At 39.5% G+C, this 27917-nt stretch overlaps 1 protein-coding gene across 1 annotated transcript in view; it reads right to left on the minus strand.

Annotated features, from left to right (window-relative positions):
• GRID1 (glutamate ionotropic receptor delta type subunit 1) overlaps nucleotides 1–27917 on the minus strand; it is a 481700-nt gene that overhangs the window by 269196 nt on the left and 184587 nt on the right. The window contains exon 3 of the mRNA XM_058029149.1: nucleotides 18079–18363. Within this exon, the coding sequence (XP_057885132.1) occupies nucleotides 18079–18363 (285 nt within the window). The remainder of the gene's footprint in view (nucleotides 1–18078; nucleotides 18364–27917) is intronic.

A 27917-nucleotide genomic window follows, 5' to 3' on the forward strand; every position in this document is an offset into this window, starting at 1 on the left:
TACTCTTAATAATCAAGTCTATTCATCTTAATCAAGTCTAACAGTCTTAATATATTAATAATCAAGTAACCAATACTTGATCAGCTTCACAGAGTTATGAGGAAAAAGTTTTCAACAGTTTTCAAATCCAGCAGGTGAAAAACAGTCACACAAATCTGATGTGAGCTGTCGTGGCACACCAGTTACAGCACAAAACACAGAGGTTTCTCAAGGAAAGGCAGAGCACTCCAGCCCTCTGGAAGCGACCCCCTTGAGAGAGAAAACATTAGGTGATCTTTCATCCTCTGGCAATACATTTTGTCTCCTCACACTGTAACTTGAGAACTGTCAAGGAATCCCCCACTGAAGGATCTCACTGACAGCAGGTTAACAGCAAAGACTGGTGGGCAGGTGTGACACAGCCTCAGGAAGGTGCTCTGCTACAGGCAGAAGCACTGAAGTCAGACTCAGACCAAAACTTTGGATTCTCTATTGAGAATAAACAAATATCTCCCAGCTCATCAAAATACCTTTGAATCTGCTTTTATCCACAGTAATTGTTGGTTTCCACAGACCAAACAAACTTAATGCCTACAAAAAAATCAGGTACCACCCTACCTTTTCTTAATACAGATTTATAGTTTCTGAAAAACAAAAGTATGAGAAAGAGTTTAACAAACACATCAAATCATATTGCTTATAAATACATTCACGTGTATATGCAGGTTCACATAAATTATAAAAAATTCCTCAAACACGCTTTTAGAAAATACCTATATGGTAATCTAACTTCAACAGAACTTAAAATAACTGAAAACCTTAAATTCAAAGGAATTGGTTCTCTAAAGGTATGGAAAAACTAGGAATATTCCTGAACAAAAACAATTTTTAAGTGCTTTTTAAAAATTGGAAAACAAAAGGCATAAAATAAATAATCCTCTGTAGTCAATGCTTTCTGCTAATGTTCAGTCAATACTAATTAGTAATTACAACAATTTAAACTGGAATGTCCAAACTGGAAACAAAAACTTTAACTCATACAAGGAAAATACATTTTCTTCTGGGTTTTTTTACTTTTTTAAACTAGTAAATATTCCAAACTGGGCAGAAATACATTGACAAGCCTGCAGTAAGGGAAGTGCGCCTTAGAAGGTTTAACATCTCATCTTTCATAAATACCTCACGTTCAACTCCTGTATAGCAATCTGAAGAGCAATTTTCTCATTAAAAATAGAGTAAAAAATGAGCTCCTGATGTAGAACTCTAGCTGAACCAGGTCCCCAAACAGTGATGTTTTTCTAAGGCTGGAGATCATCACAATTTTATTAGTAAAGATAATAAGAGCTTGATAAATGGAAAGGGCTTTTCAATAAATACAAGGGTTAAAAGGAAAAAAGCAAGGAAAATGATGTCAAAATGTTGGTAAAGTGCGCACAAAGTGGTTATAAAGATCAGTGTGCTGATTGGAGCTGTGCAGTGCTGAAACACAAAGTGCTGCCTGTCAACAAACAGAAAACTACATAGGAATAGTTACAGAGATAAAAGTAAACATTTTCCATTTATGTTTCAATTTAACATTTCAAAACTACAGAAAAACTCTAGAGATAAAGCAAGATGTCTGCCTTCAAAACACCACTAATCATTACTGCTGTTCTGGGAAGGTCAACATCCAAAAAATAAAGAAAAAAGCATCTGCATATTTAATTTATTTGGCCTTTTTTCCCAAGCGCTTTCAGAAAGAGAGCATGCATGAGAAATAATGTTTGCCTCTAAAGATGAAAACTGCATCTATTGAAACACTACATTGCATGCATTGACTCAAAATGTCCCCAAATAAATCAAAAATTAAGTAAATACAAGCATTTTTATATTTCCAACTCATGATTAAGGTATTAAATGTTTTTCTTCATAGACCAAATAGGCCCAACTACCCCAAGGCAGCAGCAGGTTGATATTGTGCCAATAAAACCAGCATTTCTTCAAGGAGTTTCATCTCCTTGCTAATGTCTGAAGATACCAGTGTCCCTGCATTTCTCATGGACAGGAATTACTATGAAAAACTATTTCTCACTTTTGTGAAGGAAAAATATTAACAATTTTCAAGATTTTGCAGCATAGAAATTACCTAGATCTCAACCATTCTGCAATACATTGTAGGTGTGTTCTCACCAGCCCTGACTTACAAGAAATATTACTGGATGTAGGAGACCTGTGCTGCACAAATCCCCAACCCCAGCCACTGTGAAACTGGAAAGCAGAGCATACCCATTTGTGCTGCTCATTTGCATTGAATAACAACTCAACTATCAAACTCAAATTTTAACTCAACAATCTGTGACAGAGGAGAGAAGAGCTATGGGAAAGGGACCATGTTTTTATCCAAGATCTAAAGCCATTTTTCCACAACCTGGTCCCTGCCATTTGGGTCTCCCAGCACTCCTGAAGCCTTCCAACACTGCCCAAAGCCAAACGTGTGCTGGTGCCAAACCCTTTCCCCAGCACTGCAGGGTGAAGCAGAGTGCTGTCAGCAGTGGCATCCACCTTTCATTCCCAGGGAACCAAAGCATCCCCCACTGTCCAGGAATGATGCTGTTAAAAACATCCTAACAAACCATCATCAGTGCTATGAAACAATTCCAACCCCAACACACTCGTAAAATCAACAGACAAAAATAACAACCTTACTCTCCTGTTGTCCCTTCTTCCCCCCTTTCACTAAGAGACATCTTCATTAAAAAAAAATCTTTAATCAAAAATAGGAAAATAGGAAGATGAATTAAACACTTGCTATCCCACTCTCAAAAGACAACAACGACTTTTATGCAGGAATCCTCTAGGTGTAAACATATTAAACTTTCAATCATCAGTATACAAGGGCACTAGAGAAAAAGAGCATTACCTAAGGCAGAATTACCTCCCAGTCATAATGTTTGCCATATAAGCATCTGGGTACAATGAAACAGAGACCAACACAATGGGAACTCAAAATTACTATGGCAGGATAGGACTGAGATTATGCAATTATTACCATTTTAATACACACTGGAAAGCAGAAACAAGCTCTCAATTATCAAAATGTCTCAGGGAGTGGGAACTAACATAGAAAGCCTCACTGCTGTATTACAATTACATCTCTTCAGGCCTGCATACCTTTTGTCATTTGCCTTAATAGCAATATCAAACACTACGGATGACAGAAATAAAATCGTGGAGAGTTTTATTATCAATCACTTTAAGCTGCCAACAGTAAACAAGAGCGTTCAAGCAGGAAGACCAGTGCAGCAAAGCAAATGTCCCTCCATGGTCTACCAAGCTCTCATTTTTCAAACATATGGACATTCAGGTTGAAGTCCTTCAAAACATGATTAAATTCACAGTAAAATATTCTATGCTCTCACAATTTCAAACATCTTAACATCACATCTAATTCTTATCTTTTAATTTAATTTAGGAAATATTTTAATCCTTAAAATGATGTTGATTTTGTCCTTGAGACAAGTCCTTCAAGTAATTTTACTTCAGTATCATCTAAGTTAGAACATATTTTACCTTGACTATCATCAGGATTTACAGCCAACCATCTCCAATATTTATCAGCTTGCCTGACTTTAATTATAATATGCATGGAGCTAATGGAGCTAACTTCCAACACCACATCTATCAGACTCAGCTTTCAGAAGCTCTCAGCAAAGCCTACACACGAATGCTACCTCAGGTAACGTGGGTTTCCTTGCACCCCCCAGTCTGATCATCCATTAATAACAGAGAGTTGGCTGAACAGGGAGATGGCAGGGACAAGACACTGCATACCTCCAGCACATGGTGAAGACAGCACTACCTCAGGAAGCCCCTGACAACAGACTGCCTGGCACACACTGTGTGGTGTGATGGAAATCTCACACTTTCCATCCGAAATACCAGAGAAAGAGAAGGAAAAGCAAGAAGAGAAGAAAACACTAAGAGGTAGTCAGCTCCCAGCACTCAAACGCACAAACTCCAATGTGTTTGCCACATACTTGGTGTTCACAAATCAACACAAATCACATTACCTACAAAACCTGATCTTGCCAAAAACATTCACTCTTCAGGACAGACCAAACACAACAAATTAAATCTGAAAAGTAAAATGGTAAACAGAGGTAACAGGGTTACCTTGAAACAAAGTTGTAACTGAAAACCTTTATAGCTCTAACAACTGCAGACAGGGCTCATTACCAGCAGGTTCTGTGTTGGCTTTTTAGCATGTGCACTTGCAAACATGATACACACACCTCTGTGTGTGTGCTATGTGTGCACAAAGGAAATAGCACAAGGAATTGTGCAGTTTCAATGAAGGTATGTTCCTACAAAGGCCAAGTGCTATGTATTAGTTCCTACCCTCCAACTTCGTAAAACTGACTTGCTTGGGAGCCTGAAAAGCTAGATGTTGTTTTGAAAAAACAAACAAACAAAAAAAGCCACGAACAAAAATCCCAAGAATTTTTTATTTTTTTCCCAGAAATGCCACCTTTATCCATGTGTCTAAATGGTACCAAACCAAACTCCTATTTCCACAAGTTTGGGGGTCTTTTTGTATTTATGCTACCTCTGTATTTTAAGCTCAATTTCTAATTACAGCTTCCAAGTGACATTCATCAAGACAAGCATGAACTGTCTTTGGTCTTCATTTACACATAGATGTACACATTTTTACACATATATGCACACATATGTAGAGCAAAAAGTGACAACACGATGTCAGCACAAGGACATGAGTAAAAACACAAAAATTGCCCCCTGAAATAGTCTCAGCAAATATGTTCATGTGTCTTTTTCTCCTACCCTTTACATCACCAGTCAGTCTCAGCAGTGGGTGGGCAGCTGTAAGGACAGACATGCCAAATCAACAGAGCTCTCCCAAAAAGCTGGCTCTGCTTTGTTAGCTGCTGTGCCACTGTACAGGCAGCTGTTGTGTGGACTGCAGGGAAGGAAGACAACCAGCTCCTGATTAGCCTCCAATTAATGCTGCCCAAATAACTCCACAGCTCTTCCCATTGTGAGGGCAAGCTCACAAGCAAAGGACAGAGTAATAACCCAGTCCTCACAACTTGCATTCCAGTGAAGCCTCAGAAGCAGAAGATGATTACAAAGGGAGAAAGGCAAATCATTTCCACGCTCTGACTTGCAGCCTCAGCAAGTAAAGTGAGATATAAACCCCAGTGCATAGTGTGGCAGTTGTTATGGCTTTTTACCAATTACCTCTGACAGGGATGGTTCCATTTCCCCATTGCTGTGTGAAGCAAGGAGAGAGACAAAGCCTGTACCTTAAATAGAAACACTAACTGCAAAGTGCATGGCTGTCAGATGAACCACAAATGAACACAGAAGCCACTTCAGACTTAATGAATACTGATCTCACTTCCTCACCCTCAATACAAGGAGAACAAAACTGCATGTGAGTACAGTAAGGCCCCTCCTGAAGAACCCCATTGGTTCAATAATCTCTTGCTGAATTAAGCCCTTTGGGTCAAGGTGTCAAAAAGAGGAGGAAGTGCCTTCTCCAACAGGAATGCCAACAAACACAACCCCCATTATGAATCAATACTCAGAGTTTCTTTTCAAAACTGATATCAAAGTGGGGCCCACCACCTTTTCTTTGAAAGGATTCACATGAAAAGTGTGAACAACTAGGTTTTGGCTTGGCTTCTGTTACTGACATTTTTGTAAGAAACATTAAGGGGCGGGACTTCAGCTCAACCCTCACCACAGGAATTAACCTCGTGTGTGATAAATGTTAGCAACTCTTAAAAAAGCAAGCTAATCTAAACCACACACACAACCTATGACCTGAACATTTGGAACACAAAAGCTGTGGAAAAACCACAGGGATGCAAGCACTGCTTGCTGCTGCAAACCATGTGGTAACCAGAAGGTTGTGGGCCATGAGTGTAAACGTGACTGACAGGTTAAACTGATGTATGGAAGATTCCCTTAAATTTCAGTAAAATTAAGACTTGTCACATTTTTTAAAAAGGTCTTGGTAAAAATGTATTCAAAAGGCAAAACAATCTGTAGACCAAGAGACTGCTCTAAAAGTCAATGAAAATCGGTCATCTCCTGACACTGAAATGCCAATTACTTTTCACTGGCAATTGAAGTTGAAAGCATAGAGATGAAGCCTCTTGCCAGCTTTTGTGGTCTTTAAGTTTAATGACTATTTGGCCTTAATTTTATTTTAAACATATGATATTTCATATAAGTCAGTCAAGTTCTGTAAGAGACTCCCCACCATGAGACAGGCTGTGGGCAGAGTCTGGTGTCTGACAACATGGCTGCTTCCTACACAAGATTTTCTAATGAAAAACTCACTTGTGGATGCATCAACATGTTTCAAAAAAATAAACTAGCAATTACCATCACACATTACCACTTCTATACAATTACCACAGTAATTAACAGCAATAAACATTAAATGTTGAAAATACTACTTTCAGATCATTATCATAGTCTTTCATTTATCCTTTAAATAAATAAATAAAGATTTTTTTCCCCTAACACCACATCTCTTTAACACATAAAGAATTAGCTAAAGAGAAAGCAGCCATCCTCCCACCCAAGACATATGGGAAAACAAAGCTATTTGCATATATACCCACAGGTCTCCTTTTGCCTGCCAATTTCCAGTCTTTAAACCATTATTAAGGAAAAAACATTCTGCTGCTTATTTTGGTTAGTGTGTTCTGCTAAAGAGAATACTCAAGCATTATTTTTTATCTTTTTTTTTTTCCAGTTAGATTAGTAAAACAAATAAGAACATTCAGGAGCATGTTGATCTAAACATCTCCAAAATCACTCTCTCTCACATGCAAAAACCATAGGTATTCTTACCTCCTCATTTTCTAATCAATCCATGATAAAAAAACATGTCTCTACAGATTTCTGCTGAAGCAATACTTGAAAAGCAGCAGTGAGCACAACTAGGAGGAAATTCAGCAAGGCTTTTTGTTTTCCAAATAGTCATTCAGAATCCCCAAATGATTGTCTAACACTAACTTTCATCATTATGAAAAACCAAATATCTAATTAGCTATTGTTTTACTAGACAGCAAGGGTAATCCTTCTTCATATGTTAATATTAAAAACCTGGTATGAAAATGCAATTCTCTCCTGTAAAGGGTCAGAGCTCCTCAAATACTCCCCCCTGCCTGAGGTGATTATTAGTTCTGTAAGGATGTCCCTTTCCCTCAGGTGGTATTGCCAGCCCCTCTGCAGCAGAAGGATCTCAAATTTGTTTGGTTTTATTATAAAGTGATTAATAAATTTCATTAAGTCTCAAGCAAAGGAAAAGTCCATCTGTAGAGGAATTTAAAAATGTGACCAAGAGAAAGTTAAATCTTGCATTAACCATGATCAAATTCAAATATTTTTAGCCGATCCTAAACCATCACAGTAACTACTGCAGACTCAGGTTTTTAGAACTCTCATAGAGATGGTTTACTCCATTCCAATCCATGATACAATATAAGAATAACAAGGAATCTTCCTGACATCAGCTGAGGAAGAGGAAACATAGAAGGTTAATTAGCACACAAAAGGGATTAAACAGTGGAACATTGGGAACAAACTCCTTTCCTGAGCAGCAGCACTCACTAGTCCTGTGACTTTGGTGTAATGTTTGGAATACCTCATGTTTAACAACGTCTGATTAAAGCTTTTAGTAGCCTTGGTACTCTGCAAGACCCTTTTCTTCTGGAAAGCCCTGATATCAAACCTGAGCAAGCACCTGCTGCTGCTGGGTTGATTCTTTGCTAAGAGTCTGCAATCAAGTTCACAGTGCAACCTTGTGCACAGCAGAACTTCAGAGCTCTCTCTTGCCTTTATCACCTGTATTTCCTAAACATAATGAATTTAGAAAAAACAGCTGAATTTCAAGGAGACTTTTCACTCATTTTTCAGGTTAGTGCACATCAGATCTTACATAATTTGAGAACCAGTAACATATTTTTCAAATTTATTCTTTAAATCAACTCAGTCCAGATTCTTTAACCTAAGCAATAAAATAGACCTCAGCCTTAAAAACAAAGTTCCTTCTCTCCTTCCCCCCAAAAGTGAAGCTTTTAGCTAATTTTTACCCTGGTGACTTTTTTTTAATGAAGTGCAATGGCGTTGCTGAGTTAGTGAAATTAAGCTCCTCTGCCATCTTAACCATAGCTAAGCACAGAAAGGGAAACAGACAAATCTCATTGCTAACTTTGTAGTTTCCTATCTTGCTACTTTACTAACTGGTTGGTTGTTTTTTTATTCAAGCACAGCACATTATAAACCATCAAACACCTTTCTGAGGCATCTATCTGAAGAGACCATAAACGTCTTACTGTTCTCTGGCATAACCAAAAAAATATTCAAGACTTCTCTTACTCCAATTAGTTATTTTTCTGTCTAAACCAGACCCAAAGGGAACTGGCTAAATAACAGAAATCTGAACAGGAAGAGGATGGCCTGAGATTCTCCCCAAAAGCACTTCCAACCCCTAGTGCCATCACTGCCATTACACCACTGTGACATCTCCCTGAAGCCGGTATGTGGTTACTGGGAGCTGCTGAACTTGCCAAACTCACTTGTCTCTGGGCTTGCAGGCTCTCCTTCTACCATAATTTGGAATTTTCTTTATTTCCAATGATTTAATTAGGATTTGAGGGAAAGAAAACTTAAATACACCTGTCATGAGTACTCACTCAAACCCACTAATTGGCCACTAACCCAGTATTTTAAATGTTCCTCTTTGCTCACCTCCCACCCTTCCCATTGCAAGGCTGCCCTTGTTATTCCTATTTTAGTACTCTAATATATTGTTTCACTTAATTACAGCTTGTCCACACTTATATGGCTGCACAGGATGGGAGAGAATAAAAGATATACAGCACCACAAAGACTCCCACAGATACTTCTTTATACAGCAAAGCCACAGAATGTCACCAAATGCTCCTTGCTAAATAGAGAGAGCTCACTTTGGGTGGTCCAAACTACTTTTCAATAATTTGATGCACTCATATATGCTTCCATACATAACACAATCATTACAAAGCATCCTTAATGCAAAGCAACAGAGAAAATCTTCACTGAAAAGAAAAGCACACTGCTGTTCCTTCAGTCAAGATTTCTATTGCACCACAAGGGCCTGGTGGGGTGTCCAGTTAGGTGTTGGTGCTCAGGCTGTGCTGACTCATGAATACAATGCCAGAATTTGACCTTTAATTATTCTTCCACAGCAGGAAGGATTATTATTCCTATGACAAAAATAAATGACAGTTCCTTCCTGTAAGGATTCTGTCATTTGAAGGAGAAAGGTGATTACAGAGAAATGTTAGTCCTAGTTAATGGATTATTCCTTTCTTAACAAAGTTCCTTTGACATTATTATATGGCTTTTGGGAGATGAGATATGTCTTAATTCCTGTTAATGGCAATGTCAAATATTCATGCCAGTGGGCCAAAGCAAATTGACTTTGAGAATTACTGAGGAACTGCATTAGGACAAGTGACATCACTGGGTTATGGCCCATTATGCAAGGAAGGCATTTTGTTCTTCAGACACTGGGTGTTGTTTGTTTTTTTGGTACAAACATAACAATTCTTCTGTTGCACAGTTTCTGTATTTGCCTGACTCCCCATGCACGCTTTGCTAGAAGATGCTTTGCTGTTGATGTAAGCAAACTGTGGCCAGAAGCAGAGCAGAGGAGATCACTCTAACTTTGGAAATAAAATTCAAGCCAACAACACACACCAGCACTAAATCACTCTCCTGAGCTCCCTTCCTCATCTGCTATGCAACAGCTGAAGATTTATCCACCCCAAGGTTTGATTCTTGCTGATGGATGAGGTAGGGTGCTGGGAAGGTAGAAGGCCATCGAGCAGTGACTTTGGTGACATCATGCAGTGCTTACAGGATCACACAGCTGGTGAAGAGCCTGGAGCCAAGTGCCATAGGAGCAGCTCAGGGAGCTGGGAGAGTCTAGCCTGGAGAAAAGCAGTCTCACAGGAGACCTCTCCTCTCCCTGCAAATACATGAAAGGAGCTTGCCACCAGGTGGGGGTCCATCTCTTCTACCATGTAACAAGTGAGAGGTCAGTGAGAAATGGCCTCAAGCTGCATGAGGAGAGGTTTAGATTGGGTATCAGGAAAAACCTCTTCACTGAAAGGGTCACCAAGCCCCAGAATAGGCCGCCCAGAGAAGCAGTGCGGTTGGTGGAGTCACCATCCCTGAAGGCATTTAAAAGACCTGTAGACATGGCACTTAGGGACATGGTTGATATTTGGACTTTATGATCTTAGAGGTCTTTTTCCTCTAATCTAAATTATTCAATGAAGTGGGGACTGCCAATAGTTCCTGACCCCATAAGACATTCCAAATTGATGAATTCAACTACTGTCTCCAAATAGTGTGACAGTAGCTGTTGCCATTTAGTGCTCTCCCATAACAGGGAAAAATCAATTAAATTATTGCAAGGGATGTCCCAGCTCAATTTTTGTCTCTTTCTTGAAGGCCTCTATAATTCTCCCATATGGCTTTGTAAGAAACAGTTTATTTGAGTCTTGGCTACTAAAGCAAGAGACACTAAAACAAAATACCCAGTATTTAAAAACTATCTCTGTAGGACTCAATGTTCCCCAGTAGTGAGACTAATCCTATTTATTCAATTTGTACACAAAAAAGAATGCATTATTTCCACCTAAACGAATGCTATTATAAGATGATAAATATTAAATCACTCTCCAATAGAACTCAGACATTCAGATTACATTGGAAATAGGCTCTGACTCTGAAAAATCAAAACTTTGAAACATTTTTTCCTCTTCCTTTTATTTAATTTTTACAGTCTAATGATGCATTTTCTCCTCAAATGATTGAACTTATTCTTAAAATAACTCCCAGAGCACCAGATTCAAACATTAAATACATGAGAAAGTAAATGCAGAAGGTATAAAAGGCCCACACAGCTCAATCCAATTGCACATGTCTGGCTGGGAGGTGCAATTTGTGCAGCTGTGCACAGCTAGCTAGACATTGAAAACAGTTTGGACAGGGTGCTGAAGAAAGCCAGAAAACCCACACAAAGGTTCAGCCATAAGAAAAATAAATAAATAAAACACAGAAATGTCAGAAGGAGAAGGAATGGGAATTTCTGTCTCAATAAGGAAAACAGAAAGAAGTGGTAGGAAGCCACATCAACTCTTAACTGGGTAAAACAAACCAGAAACAGTCTCCAAACAGGGAAGAATCCAAAGAAGTTCTGCGCACAGTGGCATCAGAAGGATTACTGGGGGACTGGGCAAAGACACAAAAGGAGCAGAGGAAATGTTTCCTTGATTCTGCATATGGACTCACATACACATTTACACACAAGTGTATACACACGTATGTATATAAACAGACACACTCCTTTACTATTTTTCTTGAAATTCACACATAAATATCTCTCTATATAAATATTTCTGTATCTAAATCTACCCATACATATGTGTGTGTTTGCATGTATATGTATACACACAGATGAATCCTCTCCCCTACTGTTTGCATGAAAGCCAGTGGGGATTGGGAACTTATTCAAAGCTCATTGCAAATTGAGATATCTGAATATATTTTCTCAGAATTATGTCACTGCCTGAAGCCCTGCAGACATCCTCCAGGACAAACTTCAACCTTTCTGTTCAATGTCCAGCTATGCTTTCATTCAACAATTTCCAAGTGGATGTGTAAGCATTCAGTCCCTAACAAATCTCAATTAAAGAGACTCCCTTTCTGGAGTGGGGTCCTTACATTCCCCGCTCAAGTACACCAAATCATCCTTACATTTCTCCTTGTCTTTTTCACACACCTGCACCAACTGTTGAACTTCATGCCATCAGTCTAAACTCAAGAGATTCTATCTACCTTCAGTCAGGGAAAGAAAGTCAAGAACTTAGGCTTTCCACAGATGACATCTACATTTCCCCAAGACCTCTCTTTCAAAAACTAATTAATTTGCACTCTCTGGTTCCAAGCTGCTGAAGTTGCCCTTTCTTTAGACTGCGTGTGCTGTATTATTCTGTTTCAGAATATAAAGAGAGGAAAACAGAACCACCAATAGGCCCCAGTTTCTACAAAGCTGAGCCTGAAGACTGGTCACTAAAATGAAATGAGTTTAAAAAGAGACATTAAAGAATGAACAACAAGAGCTTTCAGGACTAGATTAATAATCACTTTTGGCCAGATGACTGGGCTGAAAACTGGTCGAAAACTGCTTCTAATAACATCTTTCATTACCCTTTCTCATGAGCATCCACCCAGATAGAGATTTCTCAAGCTTTTTAAGTGATTTTTAAAATATCTATTTTGAATACAGAGTGCAAACCTCCTGTTCTGAAAGTGTTGGTCCAGGGGGTTTGGAATTTTTTAAAAGAACATGCATCATCTCTTTGTAAAACATTTTCAAACTATTTGAAAGTTCAGAATTATTTCCTGAACTTGCCTTGAATTTCTGAGTGACACAAGATGCCTGAAACTGCCCAAACTCTTGGTCTAGAGACCTCTGACTGGTCTTTGCTACCACTGAACTTTACAGGAAAGCTGTGATATTACACATTGAGAATAAAGGCTGCACCATAACTTCAGGATCATTTGTATATCACATCAGGCATTGCCCTGGAAGCATTTCATATGTTTTATGGGAAACAACCACTGCCCATGCTCCCATACCTTGCCAGGAATTATGGGGATTAGAGAGGGGGAAATCTCACTGCTGCTATTAGCACACACACTCACATACCTTAAAAATCAAAGTACTAAAAGTAACATATAAGTCATAATTGGAAGTGAAATTGACTTTCTTTAATTACATTTGGTGTTATATACTGTGATGCATTACTAAATAAAAAGAAATACCATCACAAATGACAAAAATCCATGCTTAATTTAAGCAGACCAATTACTTTAAGTGCTGCTACAGTCAGAAAAGTGATTCAAGGATAACACAATTCCATTTCTTCAATAGCTTCCAGATCAAATTCAATGTAAGAGTCAAAAGGTCAATTTTTTTTCTCTACCCCATGGTATTACAAACTCCCTGTTGGACCTGGAGAACTTGGCTGAATTCTTTCTTTCCTGGCATTCTCTGCAGCTGCAATGATGATCATACATTAAAAGACAAAAACTTTTTACAGGAAGGTCTTCATTTTTCCAGGTAGATTTTACACAACTCTGGAAACTAGACATCCAGTGTGCAGTTATGCCTGAGTAACTAGGTACTGCAGAAATTGTGTAGAATAAATACTCAGGCAATTCTGTTCCTTGCTGGGTGAAAAGGTGCTTAGCCCCAGTTCATCCCTGCCCTTTATTACCTCATACAGCAGCATCAATGTAGAAGTATCTGAGGATTCCCTCCCTAAGTGATTGCTGTTGCAGACTGATGAGCATAAAGAAGTTAAATTTCTCTGCAGCTGGCTGCCTAAAATCCTTATATCTTACTGTTAAACAGCAATCTCAATTCAAGCTTCTCCACAACAGTTCCAGCTGGGATGCATCAACCATTTGGAAGAAAACCAGGTATTTTTAATAACACATGCACACTCTTATCAGCACAGCTCATGCAGGACAAGTCAGACACTTCCTGGCAGTGTCAGATTTGCTGAAGAGCAAATCCTACCTACCAACACAGGTACAGGTGGCTCAACACCTCAGGTGTCACATTGCCTGTATTGATGTTAAGCAAGGCATGCTCACTGGAAATATGGCAGCCCCAGTGATGCACAACTGGTTGTCTGGCAGCTGAAATCATGCCACAGAAAGCAGAAGTTATAAACAAACAAGGATAAAAGAAAACTTAAAGCAGGTAAGGTGAAAGTAGCTCATATGCAAATGCTCTGTATTGCTTCTTTTTTGTTGTGACAGTCAATGTTTCACATCATAAGGGATTTGCAGTGCCCCACATGGACTGTGCAAATGCATGCATTCCTCAATTTTCATTACATTCCTCTGAAATGAAATATATGCAAGCTAGCAGCCTGCACAAAGGAATCTTGATAAAAGACAGACCATTCCAGGACCAATATATCTTGCTGTAAAACTATTAACAGAACAATTCCTGTAAATTACAATCATGGATGAGGCCCTTGACAGGCAGGACTCAGAAATGAAACTGCCACGTAATTGCTGTGGGAAACACAACTTCCCACAAAACCAGTCATATCAAAAATTAAGTTCCCTCCACATAGCAAGATGAATCAAGCAGCATTCAAAGTTAATGCAGCATCAAGAAAAATAACAGACCTCTAATCTTGGGGGGGAAAAAAAAAATCAAAAATCAATAAACTGTGGCCTTGGGGTTTTTCTCCTGCAGGAACCAAGTTTCATAGCTTGGTTTGGGAGGTCAAATGATCCTCAAAAGTTTCTTCTGTAAAACTTTTATACAACACTTCAGCAAACAACACTCACTTACTGACACCAAAACTTAAGAATAAACTACTGCAGCAACTTTTCACAGGTCTAATACCACTTTCATTGACAAAGTGAAATCATAAAAAGCCCCTATTTTAAGTTAGATTTTGTAATACAGATATGCAGACATGTATGAAGGAAAGCAGAGACCTAATCTAACTATAGAGATAAAAAGAGTTTTTCAGTAGTAAGGTTAATCTAGTGAAAACATCGCTATTACTCACATTTCTCTTCAGAAATATGATTTAATATGCCTCATTGTTTTCATTTTACATCCAGCCTCCAAAACCCTTCTCAAATCCATCCTGTCACCACACATCTGCTTATTTGCTCACCCTAGAAGCACAGTTTCAACTGTTTATTTCCCAACCTCATCTTCTGGTGGGTGGCACCCACTGCTTTTAACTGATAGTCATTTTACAGCTTGGTATGATTCTTCATGAAACTTGCCCCACTACCAATTTTTCTGTCAGGAAAGTTTGATTACTGATACTTTTATATCCAGAAGGTCAGCAAAATAAAATATTAAACTTCCCAGCAGGCCTGTGCACATTGTTGCAATATATATGGAGGCACAAAAGATGCTCTTGTAGAGGAAAACATAATTCAAAACACATCAGCACAACTGAACCTCCTCAGGATGACAAAACAGATCAGAATTCTGTTGCAAATTCTTTTACAGCTGGGTGGACCTGGTTCCACAGAGCACCATATGAGAGACATTGGCCAACTTAGGGGCAGTTGGTTTTTTTCACCAAAAAATGAATGTCAGTCTCAGCAACTGCAGCCTCCCAGTGTGATCAATGGGGAGCAGGATTCTGTGCATCTTCTGAAACCATGCACAAGCCATAAATGAGGGAAGTGCAAAAACAAGGGCTAATCATAAGGATACAATATCAGTATTACCTTCTATCTTTTCTTGTATAAAGACAGGGAAACTGAATGGACAATTATAAACCAATCTTTCCCCTATTGGTACAGCTCAGCAGGAATCTCTCAATTTCTAGTTCTAGACTTTAAAGCATTTTACTGTTAAGAACTATGTCCTTTCACTGAAGTTGTGCACATTCTATCTGTCGTTTAAGTGTGAAAAAATGCGTATTTCATTGTAACCACAAGAATACTAGGGGCTTGTTAGGCTGTTCAGAAACTACTCTGTGTTTCTAACAGCCAAGTCCATTACTTTTCCACAGAAATTATAATTCCAAATGTATGTCAAAGAAGGGACAAGTAATAACTTTAATAAATAATTTTCAGCTTCAACATAATACAGTGTGGGACGTTCTTTAAATTGTGCAATGCTATTTAGTCTTCAGAAAACCTGACCGTTTCCACAAGGAGGACACCAAGGGCCTTTAGAGAGCAGCAAATGAACAAATTAAAACACTAATCAAAGGTACAACTTTCAGAGGCCAGGAAGAGAAGGACCACTTATTATAGAAAACCCAACCAAAGCTCAGTGCTGGAAACTCTCTGTAGTCACAAATATGTGATCTCCCTCATCATGGCCTGCAGGGAACTCCTGCCCAATGGGCAGGGAGGTGCTGCTGGATAAGCAGGAGCGGGGCTCTGTGGAAGCTCAGTGCTGAGGAAAGGGCCATGCCCCTGGAGCCAGGCATCTGTTTTGGAGCTCAGCATGCAATACCCTGGGAGGTGGATTGGTTATTTACCCTCTGTTCACCAATCCACGCTCAGATCTGGCAAGGTTAACCTGGAACTTTATGGAAACCCCTCCCACCAAATTCTTACAAATAAAATTATTCTACTGGAATTAGCCTAAGATGGATGTCACACCCATGAGGAGAAGGAAAGAGCAGCTGCAATGCACACCACACTCCCCACTGGAAGGGGAAGAATGCCTGTGTCAGTCTTCCATAACCTTAATGTCTTACTGATACAGCCTGTGCCAAATAGAAAAGATCAATCTGATCATAACTGAATTTAGAGGTACGTGAATTAAGGGTTTCAGGATTTGCTACTGAGATGTTAAGCCTTTGCAACAAAAAAAAAAGAAGACAAAGAAACACAGATGCATCACTGGAATAAGGGTGCAGTTAGTGGAATAATAGTTCAGTAAGCAGAGAGGCTAGTAGGGAAAATACCAGTTTGCACATTGAGCACCTGCAGTATTTCTAAGACATCCTAATACAATTATTACTTCCCCTTTCATTCTTGAAATTAACTGTTAGAATAATTTCAGCTCTTTAAACCCAATCCTCTGCTAAAGAGCAACATGCTTATCACTACCACAAGGCCACCAAAAGAACACGTACCACAAACCTTGTGACTTCTGCTTTCAAAGCATTCACTGGTCAAGCATTACAGAGGACAGTAATTATAGGACAGTTGATTTGCTGGGTTACTAGATTTTTTGAGCCTAAAGATTAGCTCTACAAGCATCATGGAAGTCTTCTCATGCTTAAAACAATTCTATGCTGTTAAAAAGATGTTATAGTCTCAGTTGATTTCCTTCTTAAACCCATCCTCATCATCCTCAATGTTCCTGCTAAAGAAACAGCAAATAACTATGTAGCAACTGAGAAGAGAAATCTGCACCCAAGACTCAGGATTAACCAAAACTAGCACCCAAAACTAACTAACCAAACTTCAAAACCAAAGATGCTATTTCTCTCTCACTTGCCACTGAAAATCTGATAGTATAAAGGGAGAATGCAAATAAAGATTTATTTTGCAATGGTGGAAGATGCAGAAAAGCTAAATTATATATGCACAGACATACATAAGATTGTTTTTTCCTTCTGTGATTTAACCTAAAGTTTGCTTTTTTTATATTCTGTTCATGTTAAATCACCATGTCAAAAGATTTTGCATCACATTTTAAAGCAAAAATGTTAGCATGGTTTTAAAAAACACCATACAAGATTTATTTTCCCCATTACAGATCCTGTATCCTAAGACAGGATTGCTGAATATACCACAAGCGAAACATATGGAACAGCGTTCATATCAGTTGAGCAGGGGTGGGAGGGGATACAAAAAAAAATTATACACAGTTCCTTTTCCTTTTGAGAGGCTGGCATGATGAGAGATTTGGGGTTTTATTATATTTTATGCCTATCATAAGGTACCAGGGCAGAGACTCCTTTTCCTCGAGTTTCAGCTCAAATGAAGAATTTTGCTGAAGGAAATGAAGGAGATTTAGAGAAAATGCTAACTCTACTTTTCAGTTTAAAGCCAGGAATATCACTGCGAAATTTAGTCCAGATGAAGGATAGTGTGTGGAAGCATGTAGAAAAAGTAATAGTTATAGTGAAAAATATTTGTAAAGAGAACAGTACTCAGTTTTGATAGAAAGCATTTTCTGGAACAAGTAGAGACCATGCTGAACTTCCTTGCACATCTGTGTGACCCCTGCTGATCAATGTCAACACTTGATTAATATTTTACTGAAAAAGGGTGAGAAGATCCAAACTTGGTCTGTCTGGGTAGGTGTTGCTAAGCAACTTTGCTCCTTCTCTAGGAACTTGTCTTCACAGCAACCTTTCCTTCAAGACAAAGACCGGCATCCACTCGAAACACTTTGTCAGTGAAAACCCCAGCATCTATTCCACCCTTCCCTTTCCATTCCCTCCCCACCTCCCAGCTGAGACGAGCCCAGCGTGCCGGTGCCTGGAGCGCTGTCCTTACCGTAGTCGCTGTCGTAGAAGACAATGAACTTCTGCCAGCGCAGCTCGGTGACCAGCTTGAGCATGACGTCGTTGAGGCGCACGGGCGGGCGCGCGGCCAGCGTGTACTCCTCGTCCTCCAGGCTGGGGTTGAGCTGGCAGGCCGTGCGCGGGGAGCCGCCCGTGCTGCGCTGCACAAACAGGTGCGGGATGTGCATGGCGTCCGTCAGCGACTGCAGCGCGTTGGCCGACGCGCAGCCCGTCGACGTCACCAGCGCCAAGATGCCCAGGGTCATCAGGTCGCAGGCTGGAGAAGAGAACACGCAAAGCAGGGTTTGAATGAGCTCAGCAATTCCTTTGGCCAACCTCGATGCTAAGAAGGGAACGAGGAAGGTTTTGCCCTTGCCATCAACACAGAGCTGAAATTATTTCTATCGCGCTATCTGCTGAAGCCTTTCAGAGTTAGGGCCTGTACTTTCAGATTAGGACACAGTATCTGCAATCTGTCCTGGTATGCCAAAGTTGAGGACAGATAACGTAACTACTGCCAGTCCCTGAGACACAGCTGATGTGGATGGAGATGATGGCCCTTGCTTCAGGTCAGTCCTGGGGCATGCAGGAACTGAATTCCCATTTTTTACAACTCACTTCACTGCTTTAACCCCTTAATCCTTGTTGGATACACTGGATGAAGATTTTGGACAATAAAGAGCCATTTCCCTTCCAAGGACTTGCCTCATACAGCAGAGCTTTGAGGGAATTTTTAAATTGATGAAAAACATTCACTGTGTGTCTCAGAGCAGTGAAAAAACAAAGGCATTCTTTAGAACCAAGACAACCCATGAATGACTAAGCAATCATTAGCAACACTGTAGCTGTCCTTAAAAAGATCTGGAAAAGCACATATCATTTGAAAACACAGCATATACATTTGACCCCATCTGGTTTTGGGAATGAACCATTATTCTCATGCTGAGTTTGAAAAACAGACCACAGAGAGGCCTGGACAGTCTGCTCTGCTGCTCAGGCCACCATACATGTCATGTTCTTGCTGGACCTCTCCAGATCAAGCAACCTGATATTCAGCTGCAGTTAGAAAACATTTCCAGCCAGGGCCCTCAGCAGCAATTCAGCCAGTAGTGTTGAGAAGACTGTGTAAGAGTGTAAGGCAGCCAGGGATCCTGGTGTTTACTAACTCTAGTGAATAAATGGCAGCACAATTGGCCCTGGGAACTCAGCACAGGAGACCCTCATAGTTTAGGCTAGCACTAGCCTTGAGGGTGCCCCAGGGGCACTGGGAACTGCCTGCTCCACCTTTGAAGAGGGCTGGGGGCAAGCTCAGGGGTTCTGCACTGTTTCAGACCCCAACAAGCACAAGCACAGCCTGCCCACAGCAAACCCTTGCTCTGCTCCCCCAGCACAGCAAAGCTGGACAGGGGGAGACTAGAGATGCTCCACAGCCTTGGACAGTCTGCAGGAGCTCCTTAACAGTGCATGAACAAAGAACCTCTGGGGTGCAATTCAGAGCCCCCTGGGACACCCAGAGAGCTGAGCAGGAAATTCAGCTTCCAGCTGGAGAAGGGAGGCTGCCCATGCTGGTGCTTCCCCCTGCAAGGAGACTGCACAGCCTGTGGGACTGCAGCCACACAGCCACAGGTGACCTGCAGCCTCATCTCCAGTGGAAAAGCAGAAAAAATAATACAATCTATTAAAAGCATTTATTTATCCTCCTCAAAACACTTATATCTCCACTTTCAGAGGCCAGAAAGTCAAAGGAAGTAGACTATGAATAATTAATGGTTAAGTATTAATATTAATTACATCAATCTACATAATTAAATACACAACTGTTTCTCACACAACCAATGAAACACTCCACCAAAAATCTTCTCAGACCAGATAGAAAATAGATACATTTCACTTTGATATGGGATAACAGAAAAAAACTGTTTGATTTTCTCTGTGCACAGAATGTTCACCATGTATCCTGATGCAACAAAGATTAAGAGCTTTTAAAATTATTTCCTTGATGGTCTTTACAATAAACATATGTCAGCTGCATTATCTAAATTTACTCTGTGTTGATTATAGCTATATGAAATTGTTCTTTGTTTTTCCTGAGAGCTGACCTGATTTAACAGCAGGGAGGCATTATATTTGCCAAATGGGAGACCCAGGTTCGGGAACAGATTTGATTTCCCAGGCTTCTTGCCAGAGAAAACCGAACATGTCATACAGGTAATTTATTTAGTCACAGTAGGGGAGGGAACAGAGAAGTGAGAACAGAGGGAGAGAACAGCAGAGCTGAGCCATAAACCCCTGCAGAGATCACCAGCCAGCAAGCTTTGCTGTCACCAAGGGTGAGAGCATCAAGCCACACGGGGCTGTAGCAGGAACAATTTACTTGCAAACCAGACAGAAGGAGACAAAAAACAAAGCCCCTTCTGATGGGAGGCTGTATTGGAGAGTCACTTATTTGTAAAATTCAGAGCTGATCACCAGTTATATACCAAGAAAAACCTTCATTCAGTGGCTGACACTAACCAAAAGCTGCTGCTTACTAAAGCAGAGAGACCAGAGAGGCAACAGATCACAGCAAATTGGGCCCCTTATCTCCCAGCACAGCCCACCAAACACAGCTGAAATAGCTCAGCAAAGACCATTACAGCTGAGGCATTTTCCCAGTGTTTTGTAGCTTGTGTACACGGGTTAGATTGAAGAATTAGTCAATATGCTTCCACATTCTGATATTTTTGTCAATTGATTACGTTCTGCCTGAAAGCATATGCTACTTAGTACATGTGTGCTCCTCTTGCCTTTGAGATAGCAGGCAATAAAAACTGGAATGACTAAAGAAGAAAAAAAAAAGTTTCATGTTTTCTGAATTGCTTTCTTTAGTCAAATTACAGAATGCGAAACAGAACATGTCATTCCTAATAGAGAAATCTTTTTTGTTATACAAAAATACAATGGATTCCAAGAAGTTCAACCTCTCCACAATTATTGCACTGAAGGGTGAGAATAAGCTTTGAGGACATAAAGAAGGAAAGTATTACTTTTTACATGAGTAACACAATGGGGAACAACAACATAACAGACTCCATTAAAAAACTCATTAGATCTAAAAGCATCTCAAAATTCCTTAGCAAGGGAACATTCAAGGATTACACAATCTTGGGAGAAAACTCTGGTGGACCACTTTTTTTTTTTTAGTATTTCCCCCACATTCCTACAATTTCTTGCACAAAAAAGTGATGCAATTTTCTGTTTAGCTTCACAATAGCTATGGATTTGCAGCAACAATCAAATATCCTTGACTCTGTGACTGAGTAAATGGCTAATTCTGTCTATCAGCTGCAGCTTCATAAGCATTCAAAAGAACCTGCAATTTTTGCATAAAATTTTCATAACCCTGATCTTGACATTCTTACAAGCTGAATACATTTTATTTGAAATGCTTTGGTCCATATCAAACTACCAACATAAGGGAAAGGGGAATCAAAACACCTTGAGAACTTCAGTGATCTTCAACTACTATAGTTATGGTAATACACATTTAATAGTCTTCTGACTAAAATACCCCCAGTATTTATTTATGCAGCAGATATCTTTACTTAGGTTTTAAGAAATAAGGCCTTGAAAGTATTTGTTCCACAGATGAAAGGACAGAAATGTTCTGGTAAATCCTGCCCCACATTTGACTGCTATTTAAACAGATATAGATATTAGTTTACTGTGCTGAGAATTACTTTATCACCATCAAACTTCATTTGAGGAAGACACTAACATCAGACTACACATTTCTTACTGTATGGTTTGTATAACGCAATGAAAACATGAACATCATCATGCCTGAAGGATCTTCATTAATGTATTTAAGCCAATTAAATCATGTCATGGTGTTGGTGTCCATTAACAGACCAACTCTCAAGCTTATTCTTGGATTGCATTGAAGTTTCCCAAACTATTGAATAATCCTGTTTGTCACTGTTTTGGTGAAGTATCTCTCCTAAACTATTCTTTTGAAATCTGTTTGCAGACTTCCTTTTACAGATCGGCTTGATTGACTTTCAATCTTGAACTGTTATTTCCATCACAGTATTTCACAAGACACTGCTTTCTTTTCCATCTATTGCCTCTCATTTTCTTCTCACATCATAGCAATATATACAAAACTCTCTCATTTTGTGACCCACATCTCTAACTCCAGACCACAACTCTAACTCCTTTAAGACCACACTTGAGCCTGAAAAAGGAACTAATAATTTTCAGACTTTGCCTTATCCACACGACCATTCTCATCACTCCTCATGGAACATGAGACAATGCAAGGCCTCTACTTTGCTGCAATCATCCTTCAGGTCTTGCATTCCTGCCACTGCTTCCTGTACTTCCCAATTGTGAAGACAGGTGCGGATGGAAAAATCCTGATTTGGCACCATTTTCATGGGGATATTTGCATTAAGAGCTTTATCTCAGATCTCTGTAATTAAATCCCTCTCTCTCCAAACCACTTGGGATTAAAATACTCCAAGAGAAACTGTTATCTTGCTCCTGGCAATGTGACAACAGGACCATCTCTCAGTCTCCCTTTCAGTGACTTCCTAGTATCAGAAAAGAGTAGAAACTTGATCCTTTGTTTCCTCCATTATCAACAGAGCAGCTGCCAGTGTAATTTCAGCTCTAACAATATATCCACCTACTGGCATTCACACTGCCTCTTCAAACTTCCATGTCTTTCTGTCTCTCACTTCTGGGCATCACCATCCTGCCCACTCTGGACACCCTCTCATATTAAATAAATCCTCTTCAAGTCTTTAGTTGAATATTTTTCTTTCCTTTTCATTTTGACTTATCCTTAGGAACTCTTTACTGACTGCAAATGAAGAATCATCCAAATCACAAATAACTTGCATTAAAAAAAAAAAATCCCTGTTTGAAAATGGAGAGGCTGCTGCCTTTCTGCTTGGAAAGGTTTTGAAAGGAAGGAAGATATCTTCAGACACGCTGTATCACTCTGCAATGAAGTGATTAACTAAGTTGGCACTTAAGTGTCTGTGATTAGGTTTGAAAGCCACCTTCCTGCTGAGACAAGGGACCTCATGCTTGCCTCCGTACTACTGCCTCAGTCAATCTGACAGAAAACTAATTTTTCACATTATTCATCTTTAAAAGTCTGAAGAACACAGCAGATTCTGGGGGGAAACCCCTGGTCTTGGGAACCTAAATTCTAATATTCCATGAGATTATCAAGGCCTGTAGTATCTGCTAAAAATGCTTAATTAGCAGATCCCAACTGAACTAGCAAGCAGATGCAGAATGTCATGTGCTATATACAAATGAACTATTGTATTATTTATGGGTATAAAATTTAATTAGCGTTTTGGTTAATTAGCCAATTTCAAGATAAACACAGACATAAAATTTTGGGGTAAAACATTAGAACAACCAAGAGTTAGGAGATAAAAATGTATCTGTTGGAAAAATTGTGTCTTAGATCAAGATGTAGGGTCTGCGGGAAACACGCCCACAGAGATATTCTCAAATTAAATGGAAAAAGTCCTTCTGGGAGGTTTGTTGGAGTACTGAAATGAGACAGAGAAAATGATGCAAGGAGAAAGACTGCATCTACCAAGCAATACTTCATATTCAAAAGGATAAGGATACAATTCTATCCTGGTAAAGCCAAAGTAACACAAACCACAGAAGGGTTTTGCACATATCTAAGGAAAACTTGACTGTTTCTGCTGTAGTACATAAGAAACTACCATGAAATTAGGGCACAGGCCCACAGCTAATGCAGTAACCCAGAAAAATGGCAAAAGACTATTAGCTATCTACATTTTATTCCACTTTAAGGCTCAAAAAGCCTTTAAAATTTATTGGGTTTGTGCAAAACCAGCTGATCAGGCAGAAAAAAGTATAGAATAATCTCATCTATATCACTGAGAACACTTCTATTAAAATATTGATTTATACAAAGATTCACTCCTATTATTGTTATATTAAAAACAACATTAAAATTGGTTATCTAAGCACTCACTGAACCTCATGCTTCACTAAATGGGGCTTTCTGAAGAGGAATTTATTCTTGCTTCACATTTTAGGATGTTTCTTACTCTTCATCTTCTTTCCTTAACTGAGGAAGGCAATCAATAATGAATTTGCATAATTTGCACTTAAAGACATGCTATTTAGTTGTTCTCCCTTTGGCTCCTCAGCAATAAACTTCTTTTTCTTTGTTTTCATTTCTGTAGGCTTTTACTTACCTTTATGTTCTATACTTACACTATGGTTCTTCAAATAACAAAGAATTTATTATTTTTATTAGGAAATCTACATGTAGCTATAGTTACTTGTCACATAGTGACTGATAATATGGAGAAATGATAACAAAGGTAGACAGCAAAAACCTTTTATGTAGCACTTTTATTGCTGTATCACCTTACATGTAGTGAAGATGAATATTTACTACTCCATTATTAAAACAAAAGGCATCTTAAAAGTAGAAAGAAAACTCACAATTTTTCCTCAGTGGTTTGATTAAAATAAAGTAAATTCAAGAGAACCAAAACCCCAAAGTACCTCAACTTAGACGTCTCCATTTTTAGGATAAAATGCTTGAGCACAATAAATATTCCCTCCTTCCTCTTCTCTGAGAAAGGGCAGGACAGGTGTACCAGCAAATTCATACATTAGTGTGTGCACATGAAAGTTCAAATAAACACTATGTCAGAATTCCTGTGACAAAGCAGCATCTGAAAAACATCTCAAAAGCAAGGAAACCAAGAAGATTTTTAAATGTTCACCAAAAAAACTTGGGAAAATTTATTCTAAAGGTCATCCCCCAATTTTTGGGCAGTCTTTGTACTGTTTTCCCATGATTCAAGGAGGAGGAATAACGGAATAAAGGTGCTGGGGTCAGCAGCTGGCTCCATCCCTCCGGGCTCAGGGCACTAACAGGGGCCTTGTCACTGCTCAGTGGCATCAACTGCTCCAGGAAAGGGTTTTTAGATCTTCAGCTTCCCTCCAACTCTGTGTTTTACAACTGGCTGTCTTAGGGGCCAATTTTCAGCATGTATAAACTCTCAGAGCTCCCCTGGCACTACCACAAGTGTCCTTTACATCTAAATAATTGCCACTGTGCCTTGTTTGCTCCATTACCCCCTTGGCTCAGCATTTGCAGTGCACTCTCATTGGTGGCTGGCACACACACAGACAGCTTTTGGTGCAAAGGCTGCAAAATGCTGTCATTTCATAGGACCTATGATGAACACCCAAACCAAAATCCCTTCCCTAGCATTCACATTAACTGCAGCAACTGGAGATGTAAAGAGCTATCACTGGCAAGACAAACCAAAAAGCCATTTCTGTGCAGGACAACATTCTTTGTGTCAGTACTAACCCACTAATTGAAAAATTAACCAGGAGCAGGAAGAGGAGCAGTCTATACCACTCTTCTGTTTGCATTTATGCAAAGAAATTATTCCAAAATGGTAAGTAATATACAACAGAGATAAAAACAATGATCAAAACTAGAGTTGTGGCTTTCATTTAATTTATGGGAGTGTATTAATGACTCCCCTCACTCTTTGATGGTCAAAATAAGACACCAAACACAAGTAACACTGCTCTACTGACAACACAGTTTCATTTCTGCACAACTGAGTGATGCCATCAAGTGGTCAACAAATACACCAGTTGTTTTCCAAGTAAGGTTTTTGAGTTCATCTTCATTGAACATGCTGTATGTTGTGTGGAGAAGCTACTGCCATGAAATCAGCAAAAAAGCACACTCCACTGATAAAAGGGCATCAATTGAGAGCACTAGTGACAGGTAAGAGATGGCCTTGTTTTTCCAAAAGACAGCTCTGACACTGCTCTCTAGCTCCTCCTAAGAAGGTAAGTCTCTCTGAGAGCACAAACAGCCTTCTGCTTTAGAACTGATTTTTGCTATTTGTTTTGCAGTTGGGTGGATCTAGAAGACCACACCAGGAAAGACTGCATAATGTAGGCATTAAAAGTATTTCCTTTTTTTAAAAAATGATTTAGCATTGTGAATGGTTAAGGATGTACAACATCCCAGAATTTAAACTTTTTCTAGTTTTCTTAATTAATAATAAAAAGAGCCATAAGCAGCTAAAATAGAAATTCAATGGTAGAAAAATTCTGCAGAATAATTGTGCTTCTGCTTCTGTTTTCTCAACAAAGTGTAACTCCATTAGTGAAGACTTGCTCTTGGAATTGTAGTTTGGCATGATTAAAAATGTGATTAAGCATTTCTGGTAATTTTGAATAGTGCATGGTTCTACAGAATTAGACATTAATCACAATGGCATCAAAAAACTATTTTAAGGCACTAGGTGGAACTGAATCAGCTTTGACTTTTTTTTCTTTTTCCCCTTCAACACTAGTTCTGAGGTAGAATTAACTGCAAACCATCTCAATTATTCACAGAACAACTGCTTTTCTGAATACTGCATATTTGAGCTCTATTCTTTGTAAGTTCTTCAATAATTATGTTTTCTTTTACCCTTCAACACAGAATGAGCTGCACTCTCTCACCCTCTGCTTTTTTCACCTGCCTTTCATGACAAATCAATGACACATAAGTATTTTTTACACCCTCGTTAGCATTCTGCCGGGATGCCTGACTTTGTTGCCTCCTTTGGGACTATTTTACTTGTACATGCTGAGTATTATTTCAATGTCAGTGTGGCTCAGGCTCAGATGGAGCATGCACCAAAGGAAAACACTCCTCTGCCATCTACAAAAGCAGTCAAACACAGCAATTCCAGATAAGCTGGTAAAACCTCCCATTCTTTGGTACTGAGGAGCACATTTGGATCCAGAGCAGCACTGACAACCAAGGAACACATCAGCCCTCCCTGTCTCTTTAAAGATATCCATGCACAAATAGAGGAACTTCCCTTTGGGGAGAGCCTTGAACTCTTCCCTTTTGTGTCACACCTTAAACCGAAAGCAAGAGGGATGAGCATCAGCCCAAGCCTCCTCAACACTGCTTCTGCACTACCTACAAAACATCCCTGTTGTTTCCCCAGCACATTAGGAGCACGTGCACTCACTGCACACTCCCACTCACACAGACATTTTAAGCAAACCAAAACACTGACGCATCATCTCCTTCCCAATCTGCCGTTGTGCTCACTAAAGTGCCTACTTGAAAACAACAAAGTCAAATAACCCCAAACATCTCTCCAAAGCAGCACTTCACATCCTCAGACTTTATGGGAGACTCTGGGGCACACATAATGCTATTGGGGCTGCTGTGTCACCAGAAGCAGAATGAGAGAAGGTTTAAGCTAAGTTCACAAAGGCTACGCCCTTGTCTCATGCACAGACAGCAAGTTCCATACTCCAACAAGCAGCTCCAGAAATGCACAGCCCTAAAACTCATCCTTATGGTCCCATCTATGATCTTCCCCCTCCCACAGCTGTTACTTCTACCAGCAAAGGGGACAGCAATATTACATAAGGCAGAGGAGACACCAGAAAGCTTCACATAGCCAGGGAAGCACAGCCGTGGTGGAGGAGCCCACTTATCTGAACAGCATTCATTTATTTATGCCAACTGCTGAAAGACTTGTAGTGTTTATGAATCTGGTTGTGACTCAGGATGTATTTATAGCATCTATTTATCGACAAGCTCTAGGGGTTGATCTATTGAAAGATCTCTGCAATGTATCACATACTTACAACTGCATTCAAAGATTATGCAAATATCCCAAGCCTAGCAACAGTCTAAAGCTGCTATGTCATTTTCTAAAATCAACTTGAAAAGGAACACTTTCTCCTTTCCTCACTCATGAAAGACATAACAAATGCCAAAATTATTTTTGC

Source organism: Melospiza georgiana, chromosome 8 (genome assembly GCF_028018845.1).
Source record: "Melospiza georgiana isolate bMelGeo1 chromosome 8, bMelGeo1.pri, whole genome shotgun sequence".
In the NCBI taxonomy this organism is placed as follows: Eukaryota; Metazoa; Chordata; class Aves; order Passeriformes; family Passerellidae; genus Melospiza; species Melospiza georgiana.